Below are 20,893 nucleotides of genomic sequence, written 5' to 3' on the forward strand. Positions count from 1 at the left end.
ATCTTTCAACCAGTGATGGTGTGACCGGTGATGACATGAATGAAGGTGCCTCAGTTTGGTTTTAGAACTCCCACCAGAAAGTCTCTACCCACAACACAAGTTGTCAGCCTCACCATTCCAGATCCTGTTAACATAAATCTGGAACCTGGTTTTATTAACTGGTGCTGGTATTAAACCATCCCATTATGATCTAGAATATACCTTAAAGTTATTGTAAAAAATGGCCTTTACAGAGTCTTCTTGCTGCCCCTCCCCTGGTCTACATCACCCCATAGAAGCTCCTTCCCTCTCATGAGAATTAATGGCAAAGATCATCTAGAGATTTGAGTTACAATCACATTAAACCAGCCATAGTTTATTTAGCATTGCCTTCCATGCCATCTCCCCAAAGCAAACATTTGGTTGACTTATTCCATGAATTTTATTTAGATGGCATTCATTTTTTGCTGTAAAATAAGAATCAACCTGCTTTTGAGTGGATTTCAACTTATAGCAACCCTATATAGGATTTTCTGAAACTAAATCATTATGGCAACAGACAGCCTCATCTTTCTCCCAAGAAATGGCTAAGGGGCTTAATCTGCTGGCTTTGTGGTTTGCAGTCTAACATTTACATACAGTGCCACCAAGATTCCTTCCTTTTTGCTGTATACAGGCCAAGTTCAATATGTTCATATTTATTTGAATGCTTGTTAGTTAATCATTTTTTTAATCTTGCAAAATTTTTGCCACACTTAGATAATTTTGAAACCATTACTTGGTCATTTATTTTCACCTGACAAAATTTGGCATGTTCTCAACTGTTGGTTTTTAGTATAAAGTTTTTTTGTGTGGTGGAGTAACATTTTCAGTTTTAAACTTAAGCTTTGTGGTTTCCATTAGTTTTTATTTGGTAAATAATTACCTAACCAAACTGTTGGCCATCCAGTCAATTCTAGCTCACAGTCACCCTAGAGGTCAAGATAGAACTGCTCCATAGCCGTAGCTGTAGTCTTTATGTAAGCCGACTGCCACGTATTTCCCCTGTGGAGCAGTTGTGGGCTGGAACCATTGGCTTTTCCATTGGCAGCTAAACACTAAACCAGTTTGCCACCAGGGTACCCATTAGCAATTAATTGCCACTGTGTGTTGAGTTTTAAGAGCAGAGGCTATGCAGAGTAAAGCCGCCCTTTCCAAAGTATGGAAAATAAAAAAAAAAACACAAAATATAACAGAAGGTCAAATACTGTTTATGAAACTTTAAACAAAGAAAGTACATTCTTTGTAGTACATTTTTTTTTTATAGTTTGTCATCTGAGTTGAGTTCCCAAGATCACTTCTAGGACATTGATTGGCTAAGAGGACTCAGCATATAGTTATATTCATAGCTATGATTTCTTGTCGTGTAAGGAACCGGCCAAATGGGGTGAAATCTGAGGAAACTCGATACAAGATTTCAAGAGTCACTTCAGAGTCACACAACAAACTCAATGCCATTGAACTGATGCCGACACATAGTGACCCTCTATGAAAAGGTTGAATGGCCTGTTTCCAAGGCATTCCACTCCATGGGAGTAGAAAGTCTAGTCTTTCCCTGGGAGCAGCTGGTGGCTTCAAAACGCTGACCTTGCAAGTTAGCAGCCCAATGCTTAGCCACTATGCCACCAGGGCTCTTGGTCACACAGATGTGCTTAATCCCTCTAGCATTGAGTGGTGACAAGTATGTCTGAGAGAAGCTCATTCGAGTCTCGTGTCATGTTTTTATTTGTGTAGGCACCTTCTGCCTTGCACATAGAGAAATTCCAGACTCCCAGCAAGCAAAGCAATAAGTGTACATCATTGTTTATACAAAGCCGTTTAGGCACAGCATTCCTCTTATCAAGGAATGAGGGGAAGACTGTTGAAATCCAAACTCACAGATACTAGCCAGCCTGATAAGCGAGCTTTTCAAAGGATACCAGCAGTCTTAAGAATGTTAGCCTTTCAAATGTCAATTTTTAATATTCTGGAGAGCTTAGTTAAGCCTTTGGAGAAATCTTGAATTAGGAAAAAAAATTATGTGTGAAAATTTAGTGCTACGCAATACTTTTATGTCATAGTTTTTTATATTTTTAAGGTACGCATAATGGAAATTCAGCAGAGTTAGGGTAAGGATTATGCTTTGAGATAATACCTAGTAAGGAAATCTGGGATTTAGCTACTGGATCCTTTACATTTAGATCACTTAACTCTCTGCCATTAGAGCCCTGGTGGCATAGTGGTTGTTGCCTTAGGCTGCCAAGTGAAGGTCAGCAGTTCAAAACAACTAGCCGCTCTGAGGGAGAAAGACAAGACTTTGTATATACATACAGAGTTACAGCCTCATAAACCCACAGTCAGTTCTGCCCTGCCTTATAGGATCAAGATAAGTTGGAATCCACTCGGTGGCAAGTGAGTAAGAAGGCCCCGGGATAGGGCAGAGATGACAACGGACCCGTTCATGAAGACAACCTGGTTTGGGGGAACACAGTCCCTTTTGGAGTCCCTGGGTGGTTGGAGTTCATCCCGAACCAAATTTGGTGATGTATTTCCTAAAAAAATCAGTCATTGCAAACCGCATTTGCTATCTTCTCTGACACACAGGGGACACTGAATTGATACTGGCTGTTCCTGCCACAATTTGCTTCTGGATTTCTATGAAAACCCACCTCTGCCCTGAAGGACTCCCAAGCCTCACAGATCCTTGGGACCTTGGACTTGGATGTTCCTACCACCTACCTGTGCCTCCCAGGTTGAAACACAGGGCAGCAGATTTAATTTGCATTTATTGTCCACCAACTCTCTACTGAGAGTTGGACCTGTGTGAGCCCCGCTCATATCTGAAGCCAAGTTTTGTCCCTGGGGTTGATCCTGGATGATCCGCCCTTTCTGGGAGTCAGTGCAGTGGGAGAGAGGGTGAGCAGGCACTTTGATATCAGAGGGATTTGAGTTGGACCCGAGCTTGGTTAATTGGAAGTATGACCTTGAGCACTAGATTGTCATGATTCTCTGAGCCTCTTGCTTCCTCATCTGTAAAATGGGCATGTTGCCAATCAAGGGGATGGATGTGGGGAAATGAATGAGACCTTCCTCACAGGGCCCACTACTTGGCTGAAGTCCAGCAAAGGGAGGTGGTTTATTATGATGAGGTAATGACAGATGGTCACATCCTGGATTCTCTCCAGCCTGGTCACCCTCCCTGGTGGACTCCTCCTGGTCCTTCTGATGGGATTTGCTAGGCTGACGGCACCTCGCTGGCCCTTTGCTGATATCAGCAGGATGGGGCCCCAGGTGGCCCTCCTCTCACCAGTTCCATTGCTGCCCTTTAGTGTCACTATGAGTCGGAGTCAACACAGTGGCAGTGAGTTTGGTCGCTCTTTTGTTCTTGGTGCTCTGCCACAGTGATCTACATAGCATTTTATGTCACATGCATTATGAATATGTTCAATTCGGACTATTTAGATAGGCTAATTGACTATTTCACTTGTTGGGAGCCTGGTTTCTTGGACTGAGTAAGGACTTTTATGATTAAGAACTAGTATCCATGTTTGCCCTATCTCTTCTTCCCCAGGAAAATCTAATGTAATGGATGCACTGAGTTTCGTAATGGGAGAAAAAACAGCGAATTTAAGAGTTAAAAATATTCAAGAACTTATCCATGGAGCACATATTGGAAAACCTGTTTCTTCTTCTGCAAGTGTAACAATTGAGTACATCGAAGAGAGTGGAGAAAAGAAAATATTCACAAGAATTATTCGAGGTATTTGTAGATTTTTGTCAGTCGTTTGATTTTTCTTTGAAGGCTACAGTTTGATCTCACTATAGCAAATCTTAGCGTAAATAATCTGTTTGACAAGGATTATCCACTAGGACTCTTCCTTAAGCAGACATATTTGTAAAATTATCTTTTATTTTAAAAGTTCTGTGGACATATAATTCACATATCATAGTAAATATTTCTATTTATAAATAGCATTTTATACTTGTATATTTCACTAAAATGAAGGACACCTACCAGGAAGGCAAAGACAAAAATTACTTCAAAGGTAGTCAATTCTGACTTAATAGCAACTTTATAGGACATAGAATTGCTTCTTAGAATTCCAAGACTTCAAGACTTTGTGGCAGTTCACACAGCTTCATCTTTCTCTCACAGTACCACTGATGGGCTGGAACCACCGGCTTTGTGGTTAACAGCCCAACACTTCATCTACTGTACCACCCAGAACAAAGAGGTTATAAAAGTCTTTGTAAGGCTATGTATGTTAAGTTTATATATTTTTCTTAGTGATGTGTTTATGCACCTTTTTCACTTAGTGTAGGTAGTTTTTCTACCATCAAGAAGCAGCTTGAATGAAATTTTAAATTTATATTTTGTGAATTTATTCATGAAACCCCTGTCCTTCCCATTTCCCATATAAAGTTAGGGAAGTAGATCTATGTACCTATATTTATATGTTAAGTATTAAGGCAGCAGATGGACATTGTACTCCCTCAGTGCTTCATCACATTTACTTATGCACCCATTTTGTCTTCAGCAATAATGTCGGGAAGTTGAGCATCACAGAATGCCGGGTTATTGGAACACAGTTAAAAGTTGATGGTGCCCAGCTATCAAAAGATAATAGTGTTTGGGGTCTTAAAGGCATGAAGATAAACAAGCGACCATCTAATTGGGAAGCAACAAAGTCCACACAGAAGAAGCAGGTCAGCCTGTGTGATCATCAGGCATCAAAGACCAAGAACAAATTATATCGATGTGAATGAGGGGGAGTGTAGAGTGGAGACCCAAAGCCCATCTAGAGAATTCCACATCCCTTTACAGAAGGGTCACAAGGAAGAGACCAGTCAGGGTGCAGTATAGCACTGGTGAAACATACAACTTTCCTCTAGTTTTTTAATTGATTCCTTCCCCCAACTATCATGACCCCAATTCTACTTTACAAATCTAGCTAGACCAGAGCATGAGCTGAAAACACAGGGAATCCAGAACAGATAAACCCCTCAGGACCAGTAATGAGAGTAACGATACTAGTACAGTAAAGGGAAGGTGGGGGGAGAAAGGGGGAATTGATCACAATGATCTACATATAACCCCCTGCCAGGGGGACAAACAACAGAAAAGTGAGTGAAGGGGGACAGCGGTTGGTCTAAGACATGAATATAATAGTAATTTATAAATTATCAAGGGTTCATGAGGGGAAGAGGAGGAAAAGCTGATACCAAGGGTTCAAGTAGAAAGAAAATGTTTTGAAAATGATGATGGCAACATATGTGAAAATATGCTTGACACATGGATGTATTTGTGGATTGTGATACGAGCTATAGAGACCCCCCAATAAGATATTTTTTGATAAAGTATATTATAAAATAAAGTTCAACATACTCCTAAAATAAATAAGTAAATGAATCTTGTCCTTCCTTAATAAAAAAATTGATAACTATTTTTCTGTCTACGTCAGAAGTTTACAGAACTTCTATAGATAGGCTTAGTGTGTGTCTGTGTGTGTGTGTGTTTCTGTTTTCATTCTTGGCCCTTTAGAACACTTGTATAAATATTACCTTATAAATCCAATCAGAAAACTTTAGAAATGAATATTATTGTATACTTGTTACTATGTAATTTAAATGTTTCACCACTTTATCACCAAGATATCTCATTGCCTAGCTCTCTTCCTTCAGATCTTTACTCAGAAGTCTTCATCTCGGTAGGGATTCCCTAGCCATCCTATTTAAAATCGTACCCCTGCTCCTCAACCCAGAAGCTTTCATCGCCCCTTCACAGCTCACATAACTATTTATGTCACTACATGTCTTGGTTTATCTGTCTTCCCCCCCGTAGGATATTCCCTCCATGAGATCAGAGACTTCTTATTTTGTTGGTAGCCACAGACTAGTCCCTGCTTGTAGTAGGCACTCAAAACACTTTATTTGAAGCCTGCTTAAATCCATTTAAGAGCCCTGTTGGTGTAGTGATTACATGTTGGACTTCGATCTGCATGGCCAGCAGTTTGCAGCCCTGCGGAAGAAGGACTGGACTTCCATTCCCCATCTGATTCAGAACACTAGCATAGTTACAGTTGTGAAGTAGCAACAAAAATGTTATGGTTGGGTGGTCACCACATGAGGAACTGTATTAAAGGACCACGGCATTAGGAATTTTGAGAAACACTGCCTTAAACAGTTAGTCTCAGAAACCCACAGTGGGCTGCTATGAATCAACATTGACTCAGGGGCCCTGAGTTTGGGTTTTAAATGCATTTATTAGAATATATAGTGTATAACTTAAATTTCATTAAAAAGGGATTTTGTTAAACTCTGATTGTTCAGATATGTCTAAAACTTAGATGTCCTGTAACAGTCTTGATTCTTTCACTTTAGGGGGAGGCTCAGAATTTCACTTTGATAACAATCCTGTGAGTCGTGCCTTTTACTTAGCAGAGTTGGAGAAGATAGGCATAATAGTCAAAGCAAGAAACTGCCTAGTCTTTCAGGTAAATAGTTGGAGTTGTTTATCTTAGTTATAGTTTGGAAAAAGAACTGCACCCGTGTATTTGTAATGTTGGTGTACTTTACTATTTTAAAAGGGAACCGTAGAGTCAATTTCACTGAAAAAACCCAAAGAGAGAACCCAGTTTTTTGAAGAAATCAGCACTTCAGGAGAGCTGTTGGGAGAATACGAGGAAAAGAAAAAAAAGTTACAGAAAGCTGAAGAGGATGCACAGTTTAATTTTAATAAGAAAAAAAATGTAGCTGCCGAGCGCAAACATGCAAAATTAGAGAAAGAAGAGGTAAGGTCACAAAGAAGTAAATATTTGGTTGTCAGATTCAAACACGACTTTCTGTTAAAATTGTCAGTATTGATTCAGGGTCACCTTCCTATAGTAACTATTTATATCAGAAAGGCCCCATAATCATTAAAAGTGTTTTTCTTTATTTTCCACATTCACTTTGCTTTTATCCCTGGGGGCAGGACAACTGAACTGAAAAATGTCTAAATAAATATGAGTTTAACTTTTTAGAATTTGACTACAACATTTTACTTTAAAAAATCAGTAAGGAAATCTAAAATGTGTTGTTTATGGGGTTTATCTCAGCATTTGTCATATTTGAAATTAGAATTAAATTATAAAAGTATGTTTTTTGTGATCCATATAAAAATTACAATATTAAACTTACTACATGTTAATATAAATAACATCTTTCTCTGATAAGTAATTCTATATTCTAGGTGCCCTGATGGCACTGCGGGTTAGACATTGGTCTGCTAAACATGGTTCAAACCCACCAGCCTCTCCATAGGAGAAAGAAGAGACTGTCAACTCCCATAAAGATTTATAGTCCTGAAAACCTACATAGTGTTCGTATGAGTAGAAATTGACTAGATGGCAGTGGAGATTGTTTTCATGTATAAGATCTAAAAATACTAAAAGAGCGATTGTTTTATAGTTTTGTAGTCTCTTTAATGTCTGGTTGAATACAAGACAGATGAATTCTTAGATCTGCTTCTGTATTCCATCTGTTGTAATTTGTGGTCAAAATCAATGAAAATCTCACCTTATATAGATAACCTAGCTAAAAATTGAAAGACTGTCTCAATAGCTTTTCCAGATAACTGGTATTCCATTAAAGTTTGACAGATGATGGTTTGTTAAAGATTAATTTCAGCATCTAAATTCAAGAATCTAAAACTACCTCGGGGCACTTTTTATACTGTTTCCTATAGTTGATCTGAGCCAAAAGGCTAATACTGTTTCCTTAAACTGTCTTGGCATACTTTGTATTTTGAATGTGTCTTATACATATTACATGATTTTGTAATATCATGCATTGATTATTTGGTCGGTATTGGTTCACTTGAGTCATGGAGCTTTTCCAAATCGGTGCACACATCTTTATATCAAGTCAAAAGTCCACGTCTCAATATTATATTCTCATCTGAAATGTTTTTATTATTGAGACAAATACACCTTTTTCAAGATTCGGATTTTCACTTAAAAGCTCAAATTTGGTTACAGCATCCCTTCAATCATTTTTTTAAAATAACCAAGTCTGAAAAGCATCATTTGCACTTGTTCTTTTAAGTGGAAAAGGTGTTCCATTAAGCAAAGTAAGTGGTGAGTTCCATTCAGCTCAATGCAGTCATTGCAAATGCTTTTCTTCAAGACAACTGTCCGCTGACAGGCATTTGCAGCAGTGCTTCATGCACTCTTCACGCAGCAGTAAAAAGATATGGACGCAAAGGTCAGGGTTTAGTACTAGTGAGGATGCCCTGCTTTCAAATGCATTCTTAGTGAAACAGACTATTTTGAACAACTGCAGGTGTGTGGCAGCAATGGATACAGTGACTCCCTACTGCAGTTGGGTGTCACTGTCTTGATTTGTCCTCAGACCTACAAGTTGGGACTTTGGCTTCAGAGTCATCAGTGCACCTGTCAGCACTCTGAAGAGGCAGGGTCTTTGGCTCTTGCTTTTTTCTTTGTGTAGGTCACTCCTTATTTTTGTGTACATGATACTCTATCAAGTTTTGATTAAAAAACTCCCAGGTAGGCATTTGTAGTTCAGTCTCTAGTCTAAACTAGCACCCTCCCTCACACTATCAAACCAAACAACCAAACCCATGGTTACCAAGTTGATTCCAATTCATAGTGACCCTATGTAGGGTTTCTAAGTGCATACATCTTTATAGGAGCAGGTAAACTCATCTTTCTCTCATGGAACACTTGGTGGTTTTGAACCATAAGCCTTGGGGTTTGTAGCCTAATGCATAATGCGGCCAAGGCTCTATTTCACATCATCCTTTTTGGCTTTCTTTTGTAGCACATCTCATTTCACTGTCATCCAGTCAATTCTACTCATAGTGACCCTGTAGGGCAGGGCAGAACTGCCCCTGTGGTTTCCCAAGATTAATTCTTTATAGAAGTAGAAAGCCTCATCTTTATCCCACGAAGCAGCTGTTAGTTTCAAACTGTTCACCTTGTGGTTAGCAGGCCATTGTCTAACCCATGTTACCACTAGGGCTCCTTGCATCATATATTGCTTACAAAATGGTCATCTTTATTATCTGTTGCTTGTTTAGTGTCTGATTTCTCCCTCCCGTCCCAGAATATAAGCTGTAATGGAGTAGAGGCCCTGATTGTCCTGCTTTCCAGTAGTCTTAGCACATAGACCCAAACCAAAACACGCTCACTGTCATCAAGTCAATTTTAGCTCAACCTTCTAGGACAAAATGTTACTGTTCCTGTGGGCTTCTGAGACTGTAAATCTTTACAGAAGTAGAAAGCCTCTTTCTCCTCAGAACTGCTGGTGGTTTCTAACTGCTGACCTTGCTGTTAGCTGCGCAGTAAATACATAACTATGACACCACCAGGGCTTCAGCACATAGGAAAGAGTTTGGCATGTAGGAGGTGCTCAATAAAATATTCAAATGAGTAAATGAAAGGTGGGTGTGTACCTCATTAGTGACGTTGATCTCTGTTTCTTTTTATTGTCTCCATGCACTAGTGGTGGCAGTAGGAGTCAGGCTATGGGGTTCATAACATGCAGAGATAGCAGTGCAAGTACAGTTAGAGCAGACCTTGCTGTGGAGTCTTTACAATCTCCTGGCTCTAGCTGCTTACTATTACTCACAGCATGTTATCAATTATAAGTGCTTCTCCATCCCAAGGCAGCACATTGTTTTATTAACAGTTGAAATAGAAAGGAGCTAGAAAATCCTTCCTTTCCATATATAATTGAGAATTTTAGTAGTCGTGATATATCCTGTAGCAGGAATTTTACCGGACTTGTTGAAGGGTTGCTAGGAACCGTCCACATCAGATGATGATCTTTCTTCCGTTTACAAGTGAGGAAGTGGGTGCTGGAAATGTTCATGGACTTGCCAACCTCACAGGTCAAATCAAAAGCAGGACTGGGACCAAGGATAGTAGGTGTCACTGCATGATTCTTGCCACTGCGCTTGCCATGGTCATTTAGCAGTGTTCCCACAGTGTGTCTTTGAAGTGTATCCAGAGCCCTCTTCATAGTGTGTTTGGGAACAATACTGTTTCTCAGTAGCATACATGAAAATTAATTTGTTGGTGAAGTAGTTAAGTTTATGAAAGAGTGGCTCAAATGGACTCCCTGCTAACTACTGTTGAACTGTACTGATTTATAGGCAGAACGTTACCAGAATCTCCTTGAAGAACTAAAAATAAACAAGATACAACTGAAGCTTTTCCAGCTCTATCATAATGAGAAAAACATTCATGTTCTGAACATTGAGCTAGAGCATGCAAGTAGGGAGTTGAATGCCACAAAAGAATCTCTCGTACATCAGGAGGGCATAGTTAAAGTCAAGAAGAAGGAACACGGAGTGTTAACTAGACAAGTACAACAAACGGAGAAAGAATTAAAGTGAGTTTTCAAATATAGGTATTAAACAGTTGGATTGTATGTATCTTATCTGATAGATTAAGAATATAACGTCTAAGTGATTCTGAGAGTTTGTTCTTTAAAGTTAGCTATTTAGAATACTTTAATATACAGAATAATGGCAGAGATGGTCATGGTAATTCCTATATATCTACACTCAGTGTATCTGTTAGTATCCCCTGTTAATTATGGACCAAACTCCCTACTTTATTCTGATTTTCTTCACTTTCAATTTCCTGTTTTGGTGCAAGGTTCCACATTACATTTTGCTGTCACATCCCCGTAGGCATCTCTTAGCTGTGACAGTGTCCTAGGCCTTCCTTGGTTTTGATGACCTGGACACCTTTGAAGTCTGCTCAGATATGTGATGTTTTCTTATGATTGAACTGGGATTGTTAGTTTGAGGCAGAAAGAAAGACCACTGAGGTCAAATGCCATTCTTATCACAGTATATCAAGGGTTTGAACATACCACATAAGTGATATATCCTAATATTTTTGACTGGGTACTATTGATATTGACCTTGATCGCCTAGCTGAGGGGTATCTTTCAGGTTCCTCTAATAAAAAGTTACTCCTCTCCCCCCCCCCCCATTTCTACACTGTCCTCGTTGGAAAGAAGTCCTATGCTTCGGCAGACTTTCCGTGAGGGCAGTTGTGCTCCACCTTGAGGGAAAGTTTCTGTCTCACTAATTTGGGATCTGCACAAATAGATCTCTTTTTCCCACTTACTGGTATTTATTCAATTAGTTAAGTCAGGACTGATTGATATTTACTTTATGTTTTCAGTTGTCATTCAACCCTACTTTGTTTTCTTGCTCAAATTATTCCAACTGGTCATTGAGGTGGCTCCTGCATTCTTTGCCAGACCCTTTGCCACATATGAATACTTACATTCCTTGCACTAAGTGGTCATAAGTTAAGGAACATTCTTTGTGCAATAAAGTTCTGTAAATTTAAACAAATCATAGAATCATGTACCCACCAGAACACTTGTATGCTCTATAAAAATGTTTTTGTTATATGTTACTCTTAAGTCCCCCCTCGTCATTGCTGGCCACCACTGATCATGCTTAGTGTCTCTGAAAGTTGATTTTTTGAAAACTTAAGTTTAACATAATCAATTTAATCTAAAGAATTTCCCTTTATATATTATAAAATTTAATTTTGCTTAGTATTTTTTTTACCCTTTGTTCTTTTTAGAGCTCTTGAAGCACTTTTAAATCAGAAGAGGCCTCAATACATTAAAGCAAAAGAAAACACTTCTCACCACCTCAAGAAGTTAGACAAGGCTAAGAAGTCAATAAAGGACCAGGAGAAGCAGTGTTCCAAGCAGCAAAATGACATAAAAGCCCTGGAAACAGAGCTGGTGGACTTAGATGGTACATGGAAACGTTTTGAAAAGCAGGTTGAGGAAGAAATCTTACACAGAGGGAGAGATATTGAGCTGGAAGCAAGTCAGGTGAAAAGTCAACGTTTAAAAAACCTTATTTTTATCTCGTTTTGGTTTCTCCTTTTAGAGCAAGTTAAAAGGATGGCCTCTCAGATACCTTAAGAGATTGTCCTTGGGGTATTCAGTTGTAAGGACTGAGACCTGTACACAAAACCTCATTGTAATCTTTAGGCTGAGTTGCCTTTCCTTATAACCAATCACTTGCCATTGAGTTGGGTCTGGCTCGTGGCACTTCCGCATGTATCAGAATAGGACTTGGGTTTTCATCTGCTGATTTCGAGATTTCAGTTAGCAGCCAAGTGCATTAAACATTGGTGCCTTCCAGGGTCTCCATAGAAGGCGTTACAACTTTTCGGAATTAATCGAAGTTCTAGAAAATATTTCAGCAAGGTTGCATGATAATGTGTTGTTGCAAAGGGTAATTAATTGAATGCTATGCTTCTTGTACTTTTAAGGTACCTGTATACTCAGGTATAAGCTGACCTGAATATCAGCCGAGGCAGCTAATTTTACCACAAAAATTGCATTAAAATGAGCTGAAAAAACTCAGCTTATACATGAGTCCATAGGGTAATTGTGTTTCATCTATTCAATTTATTAAAATGTTAAAGACTAATATATGTGGCTTTTAAGAGCTGTATGTGATCATTAACAGGATGGAGGTTAATTACTTGAGGTTATATAAGATGCTAAGTGATATATTAATTCCCACTTTACTTTATAATATATTGACTCAATAGTACATATCCAAATATATGTAGTTCAGAGTTTTCACACATTCTCTAAATCAAATTTTTACCATTTATCTCAATATTTTGTGTAATCTTTTGTCACAATCTATATGCCAGAGAAAATTATGTTTCTATAAATAGGAAGGAAAAAAAGTTTTCATAGAACTCCTCTTGCTATCAGACTATCAAGGAGTTTCAGTCCCCTCTTTCAAGAACTTCTGGCAGAGTCTACCTTTTATTTATTTATATATTTTTCTGTTTCCTTTTTTTTTTTAGTCATTTTATTGGGGGCCCTTACAAATCTTATGACAGTGTATCATTCAGCTGTACTAAGCACACACATGTATGTTGCTATCATCATTTCCAAAACATTTGAGACCTTCTTTTAGAGTTTTAAAAAGTACTGTGTTGATCAATTTAAATGGTTTTAAGCAAGACATATGCTTTATGTTCCCATGATGGTGCCTGGAGAAGATGGTCAGTTGAGATCTAATGCTAATGTGTATAAAACAGAATTGTATAAGAGTCATGACCTGGCAAAGTATAGCATACAAAGGATCTCCTTTCATGCTTCCCTAATTGTCTGACTGCTGTTTCTGCAGCTGGAACATTCTAAGGAACTAAAGGAAAGCGTCAGAAAGAATGTGGCCATAATGGCCCAGCAGCTGGAGAAACTGCAGTGGGAACAGAGAGCCGATGAAGAACGACTGGCATTTGAAAAGAGGAGGCACACAGAAATTCAGGTACCTTGATTCGTGCCACTGTGACTTAGAAGCGTTACACTGAATTTGGTTCCTTTTTTGTACTAGCTTTTCAATACAGAGATGGATTGCTTTAAGTCAAAAATAAGCAAGTAGTCGAGAGTGGCTGGGTTACCTCTTGTGGGTTACCTCATGATTGTTGAGGTAGCTCTTCTGTGGTCTTAGGGAAGATTAGACAGCCTTCAGCTGTACTCCATACGTGTTCTTGTACAACCATGTAGTAGTAGGCAATGTTGCCTGTTACTAGGAAGACGCCAAGATCAGGTGTGACACTCATTTGAGTCCAGTGGGGTTAGGGGCAGGTAGGTAAAGTGAGAAAAGCAAGGAGGTACCATGATAAAGATGAGCACAGAATCATTTGGAAACATGAAGGTCAGCCCAAGAGGTGCCATATAGTCTATGTGGGCAGTGGCCATTGAAACAGCCTGTGATGGTCATGTTAGGTCATCCGGGTTTCTGCTTAGAGTATGTGGCTCCCGATGTATTTTCAGTTAATAACTAAATTATCTAGCTCCTCCGACTTCAATTTCCTCATCCATATGGAGGTGCTGGGCAGGTTAAACCAGGTGAACGTGTGAACCAAGCTTTAGTCTTTCCCTTCATGATTCCTCTTGTACAGACTCTCATCTGGCCTAGCCAATGATCCTTGTCACATAGTCAGCAAGAATGTAATTCAGCTAATATGAGGGAGTTACATTGGCTTCCGTGGGCCATCCTAAAAACATGACTACCGCTTCTTTTGGCAATAGGGAAATGGACCAAATTACATATGCATCTTATTTACAAGTGAATATTTGAAATGTACAGGAAAAAAGCGTCTTACCTTGCTGGGCACTTTACATTTACTAGAGACTTCAGCCCTCAGTGGCACTGTGAGAGTGGGTCTTCATGCTGGTGTGCTGAGAAGAAACAGGTTATTGCTGCTGTTGTTCCCAGGACATGTCAGCTCCTGTTTCAGAGAACCTGTTTCTTCCTGTGTTTATTGTACTTGCCATGCATCCAACACCGCTGTAAGTCTAATTCATTTAATCCTCATAATAATATCTCAAGGCTAGTCTTATCTGTTTTCTCTTGTGTACATATGAAAGGGTATCACCCTCTAAAATGGGAAAAAGCTCCCTGGGTGGAGCTTTTGTAGTACACATTTTCCCCCACTAGGCGAACATTGAGCAACTTGCTCTGAGTGTACCCAGTGGTGTCTCCTGGGAAGGTTCTCTGTGGTCATAAAAGCACTTTCACTTGAACCTCGTTTTTTGTGATGGCTGATTTAATGCACCTGCTCACGCAGCCATCTCAGTGCGGCAGTTTTTTGTCAAAAACCAGCACGCGTCTCTTGCCCCACACACCTTACGCAGCTGATCTCGCTCCATGTGACTTCTTTTTGTTTCCACGAATGAAGAGGGGCATGAAAGGATAGCGATTTGACAATGTAGAAGACGTGAAGAAAAAAAACGAGGGAGGTGCTCTCAGCCATCCAAACAGATGAGTTCGAAAAATGTTTCCAAGAATGGAATCACAGATTTGACAAATGTATTAAGTATAATGGAGAGTATATTGAAGGTCATAAGGATTTTTAATAAAAAAATTTAAATATATAACTTTGAAAAAAGTCCATTTTGGGGGGTGCCCGCTCTTACATTCATTGCCTTGGTGAGCTGATCCAATCTCATAGCTTTAAACACCATCTGATGATGACTTCCGGTTCTTTAGTCTAAACCTGGACCTTGTACATCCAGGTGCATCCTCAACATCTTCATGTGAAATGCTGACCAGACATATCACATGAAACAAATGTCCACTGAAGTTCTTGTCTGCATACTCAAACGTGTTCCATGTGTTTTTTCCCACCTACTAAATATTTTACTAGTTGCTTGGGCCAAAAACGTTGCTGTCCATCCTGTGACTGTTTAGGAAATTTTTGCTCCACCTTCAAAATCAACCACAAATCTGATCATTTTTCTCCACTCGGCTTCTCCCACTTTGGACCAAACCTCATCTTTGTTGTTGGATTTTTGTTTGTTTCTTGATCTGTCTGGTCGCCTGATAGCCTTTTATAATTTCTCAGATCATGGACCTCCACTTCCCACAGTCCTCTGATGGCTCCCATTGTGCAGCAGATCCTAGTCGAAGTCCTTAGATGTCTTATCTCCGTGTGCTCACCCTCCCTAAACCACCCTCATCTCTACAATTTGGACATCCTCTTTTTTTCTCTTCTCCTTCTTGCTCTGTTCTAACCAGATGGGCCCCTGAATTATATCTGATATATTTCTGCCTTAGAGTGTGTGGTGCATTCTAAAATTAATGTTCACATAGAACCTCAGAATTGACTCTATTTGTAAATAACATCTTTGCAGATGTAAGTACTTAAGGATCAATCTTGACATAGAATCATCCTGGATTTAGAGTAGTCCGCAGATCTGTGGCTATGAGGAGAGGACACACAGACACAGAGAAGAGGGTGATTCAAAGACAGAGATAGAATAGAGTTGTGTGTCTACTAGCCAAGGAACACCAGGAGTTTCCAGCGACCACCAGTAGCTGCAAGAGAGTTTACCACAATCCTCCCCAGAGCCTCCAGAGGCCCCAACACTGCCAGACAACCTCTCTATGGTACTAAGCTATCCAGTTCTGGTAGTGTGTTATAAGAGCCTAGAAAATAAATCCAGAGCCTTTGCACTGGTTGGTTATCCCTCTGTTTTCCCTAGATTGTCTCATTTTAAACTCTCTCCCTTCTGACTTTTTCGCTAATGTATTGCCTTCTTGGCGAGCCTTCCCCTGACTATCTCCTTTAAATTTGCAGTCTCCATTGTCCATATCGCCCTGATCCTTTGCTCTGGCTCTATTGCTCATAGCAATTGCCTTCTAGCATACTACAGTCAGACTTTGAAACCTTTGGAGAAAGATTTTCAAATGTTTTCTATGAAAGGAAGTGATAGAAAAGTAGCGAGACTGTGTGTTCCCTGTCAAAGGCAGAAATTTTCAAGATTCAGAACTACAAGGTAGGCCTGTGGAGTTCTGGTTCTCACTGAACTTCATCAACTAAAGTGTTATATTTATTACCTACATTTCCCATCTGGAACGTAAGATCCACAAGAGGAGATGTGTGTCTGTATGCTCATCGATCATCCCAAGAATCTAAAATACTTTGTTATGCCAAGTAACACATTGAATAGTCAATCGATGAATGAGTGGGTGGATTTCACTAATGAGGGATTCAGGACACACATGGTTGAGTTGACTTAACTAAGATCACTCAGCTCAGCTAGTAATCAAAGAAATTCCGGGAGTTGATCTCTCAAGCCTTAGCATACAGATTCTAAGACTAGTTCTCCAAAAATTATCTTCATAACCATTGCGTCATTTTAGTTTCTCTGTGGGTTGGCACAGGAAATACAAACCATCTGTAGGGTGTAGTATATGATCATCATGAGCAGAAGAGAGCATTTTATCTAAAGAGAAAAACAAGACAACATTGCCGGAACTACTTTAAAACACTTGTCCAGTGGGTGTCTTATAAAATAATTCTCTGATTTCTTCAGATGCACACTGAAGATTTTTGCTTGCTAATTTCTATTTTGGGAAGCCTACTCATGTTTAACATGTTAAATTCAGTAGTCACCTGCACCAAAAATCCTTCCCTGACCCCTCTTTTTCTCCCCACCTCTTTTGTGATAATTCATTTGTTACTCATGGTTTTGATCTATAAATGTCTGGGGCTTGAGTCTGTTTATACAAAAATCAATACTAGTTACAGCTGTACTGTAAGCTTCTTATAGGAGGACTCATACTTGTGTCCACTGAAGTTCTTTGCACTTAGGTGTTGATAAATGTTGGTTGAATAGTTGTTGTCTGTTGAATAGAAGAAGAAATAAATGCCCAAGTGGAGAAGGCCTATACTAAGCTCCGTGTGCCACAAACAAGAGGGGTTACCGCTTTCAACAGCTGCAGAGACCTCCGGTGCTGAGCAGTGGTTGGTTTTCCCAGACAGTGCATGACTAGCTGGCACCCCCAATCCAGGATGCTTGGGATCAATGTGGTCTGGGTCTTACCCAGGCCCTGACACCACACTCTTGGAATCATAAGCCACAGGGCCAGTTCCTGTTCTTGTTGGGCCACATGTTTGACATATCCTGCGGTAAAGCATAGAAATCACCAGGCACAATACAAGCCCTGAGACTTGCCTGGGTCTAGCCACAATAGCAGGACTTTTGTGTATCCCATTGACTAACCTTATTTTTTCCTCTCTGGACTAAATTCTTAATTTACATAATAAAACTTCAATATGAGAGCTCTTAATTTCAATTGTGTGTGTCCTCATTTCTATCATTGGCACTTGACGAGGTAGATGTGATGAATGGGATGTTCGTAAGATATATCTGTCCTTTTCCACTTGAAAAGATATTCTCTCCTGGCAGCATATACATACAGTGTTGTCCACATGTGTCCCCTCCCAGTTGTAAAGGAATAAGACAGACCAACCTTGCTGTGCAGATCACTGGATGGAGACTACCATAGCACTTGGATTCTTAATAAAGTGACCAGAGCTAGACTTATTTGCAGTCTTCTGCCCACAAGCCTTTTCATTTCCACAACCCTGTAGATCCTGCACTGTTGTCCATTTTAACCACTCTCTGCTATGATATATGATAGCTTCCTTGTCTGTCTCCCACCCATCCAGTTATTCACGAAGGCCAAGACTGACTATTCTTCCTATTAATGATTGTAACTCTAGCTCCTAGCACGTGTTAGGCAGCGAATAAGTAATTCCTTGGACCACTTTTCTAAGGAGCAGATTAAAGCTATGAGGGCCCTTGCTGGACATGAGTCCCCTGGTAACTGGTGGAGCCAAGATTATGCACCCTGATCTGTGTAGCTTCAAAGCTTGATAACACACTGCCTTTGCAAAATAAAAATGTATGCTTAAAAGTATTCTTGCATCACATTGTTTGAGATACTTCAAATATGTAACAACTTGTTAATATTAAGTTCTAAGCCAATAGTGAAACATAAACCCACTTCATTGGTTTGGAATTGCTCTTACTGATGGAAAGTTTTATTTCATGTTTCAGGGAAATATAAACCAAATAAAAGAACAAATAGAGGATCATAAAAAAAGAATAGAGAAGCTGGAGGAGTATACAAAGACGTGCCTGTAGGTATAGCAAGAAAAGCCCCCGCGGCTGCCTTTTGTGTCAGAGTCTGGTGTGTCACTGTCTGTCACGTGGATGTTCCCACGCTGTCACGATGTTCTCCGTCCCAGTATTTTTCATTGCATAGTGTATAGTAAAATATCCGACTTAACCATAGAGCAAATAAGTTTTTAAATCTGTGAACTATAAGCGCTTAGCACTGGTAAAACTTACAGCTCTCGTTTAGTGTTGCTACTCTATAATTAAAGTAACGAATGCATCATGAAAGGCGCAAATATTCTGCCATGAAGAATCTCTTTGTAAATGGCATTTTCTTAGTAAACTCATAATGATCTCATTGGTTACAGCTATCTTTAGGCCCCAGGAATCCAAAGGGGCTTCAAAAAGTTTGTAGGAAAAATCTGCCATCTTTTCATTGTTTCTTCATGAACTTGTTGAAGCCCCATTATGTAACTTTTGAATCAACAAAAACAAATCTCTCTGACTGTAATCGGTGAGGTTGATTTTATTTTATTTTCTTACCTTTAAAAAAGTTGGCAGTGTGCTGCCCCATTCCGCTAAAGAGCCGATCTGAGTTCACTGAATCTTGTCATTTCTTCAAAGTGGTTTCTTTACTGTATGGTTTTGTTGTTGCTGTTGATGTAGTGATTGCTTAAAGGAGAAAAAACAGCAAGAGGAAACCCTAGAGGATGAAATTGGAAAAGCAAAATCAAGAATGTCTGAAGTCAATGAAGAATTGAATCTTATTAAAAGTGAATTGCAGAATGCTGGGATTGACAACCATGAGGGGAAACGCCAGCAGAAGAGAGCAGAGGTTCTGGAACACCTCAGAAGTCTGTACCCGGAGTCTGTGGTAATTAGAAATGAGTAACATCAAAAAATAAGATTTCCTATTGGTAAAAGCAATATTTCACTGGGGATGAAAATGTTACCCTTTTTAGGAAGCTGTATTATTTCAGCAGTCTAATATTTGTGTTTGAAATTTCATGTATATTTCAAAGGTAGAAAAGTGTAAATATATTTTATATATGTTATATATATGTATATAACTTCCTTTTGTGTCTACAGATAAGTATTTGTTGGGGCAAAGCAGTGACTTGAACATGGTTCCCAGAAATTCCCAAGTATGGCCAGTACCCTGAAAGGATACATCGTCTACCCCAAACATAATTTCAAACCTTGTGTTCTTGGTTTGTTTAGTATATATGTGTTGATGTTTTCCAGCAGATTTTATTGATATTTTTAAATGAAGGTTTATTCTGTAAACCTGATAGTGCATCCAGTCCTGCTCATGAATTTCCAAACTAATGGTAAGTCAGTGTCACAGAACTCTTGCCCATGGTGTCAGGGGCCTAGCTAGCGTCTTCCTGTGTCATGACTAGGACCAGTGGACCCTGCACATCTCTCATTTTCTGCATCTGACACTGTTGACCACTTGCTGTAGCCTGAAGAGTGCAATTGCCTTCAAGCCTCCATGAGACTCCAATCTCTCGGCTCCCTCCTGTCTCTCTAGTCCATTTACGGGACCCTTTTTAACTTTCTGACTCTTACAGGCAGGCTTAGCTTCTAGGTGGAGGTGGAGGAGAAAAGCTGGGCCACACACCCTCTTTTCCTTCGAACTTAACCTTATTTCCCTTGTGCTGTGAGTGGCTTTCGCAAATGAATTTGCTTTCTCAGTATGAAAGCCCTACTTCAGGGTGCCCTTTCTAGAGGAAGGATTTCTCTTAGCTCTGGAGGAAGGTTCTTGTTCTGAGCTTTTGTTCCTGGGGTGATCTTCATCTATCTGTTCTAGTTCTCTTGCTTGTTTAAACCCTCATACCTCAAAAAAGGTAAAATACACCCTACACTAATCATGTTTTGTTAGCATAACAAAGGCAGTCAATGCTATTCTAACCACATGGTATCCAATCAAATGGTAATCTAACCACAACAAAGAGGTGAGGATTGGCAACACATATTTTAGGGTAATACAGTTCCATCTGTTACACTAACAAAATGACATAAAATAGTAGAAAGTGGGTTCAGCAATCAAACTGGGAAAGGGGCATGACTTGCTGGGAGTTTCAAAGAATGGTGCAAGTTTCTAAAAAAAAAAAACAGATTGAAGAAAAGCATTACCTATTCTTACCTCGGCTGTGCAGAAGACAACCTGATAAATGGATGATTTCTTGAAAATCTTTGCTAGGATTAGTCCACCTACCAAGAAGCAAGCGCCTGTTCCCCTCTCACTAGTGGGAGTTCAGTGTAAGAGCAAGTACACTGGGAGCAACCCTCTGATTTTCTCAGATGAAAGAGAAGGCCCCCTCCAGAGACAAGATCTGTCCTCGCAGAGAAGCCTGGGTGTAAAATATGAATTAACAACTGAGAAGAAAGAGCAGGACTTAGCTTT

At 39.6% G+C, this 20,893-nt stretch overlaps 1 protein-coding gene across 1 annotated transcript in view; it reads left to right on the plus strand.

Moving 5' to 3' along the window:
• Positions 1-20,893, plus strand: part of SMC1B (structural maintenance of chromosomes 1B) — a 59,143-nt gene that overhangs the window by 2,118 nt on the left and 36,132 nt on the right. Inside the window, exons 2-9 of the mRNA XM_075553505.1 lie at positions 3,569-3,763; positions 6,385-6,491; positions 6,585-6,788; positions 10,154-10,392; positions 11,613-11,871; positions 13,196-13,336; positions 18,424-18,506; positions 19,150-19,357. Coding sequence (XP_075409620.1) covers positions 3,569-3,763; positions 6,385-6,491; positions 6,585-6,788; positions 10,154-10,392; positions 11,613-11,871; positions 13,196-13,336; positions 18,424-18,506; positions 19,150-19,357 — 1,436 coding nt within the window. The remainder of the gene's footprint in view (positions 1-3,568; positions 3,764-6,384; positions 6,492-6,584; positions 6,789-10,153; positions 10,393-11,612; positions 11,872-13,195; positions 13,337-18,423; positions 18,507-19,149; positions 19,358-20,893) is intronic.

Source organism: Tenrec ecaudatus, chromosome 6, assembly GCF_050624435.1.
Source record: "Tenrec ecaudatus isolate mTenEca1 chromosome 6, mTenEca1.hap1, whole genome shotgun sequence".
Classification (NCBI taxonomy): Eukaryota; Metazoa; Chordata; class Mammalia; order Afrosoricida; family Tenrecidae; genus Tenrec; species Tenrec ecaudatus.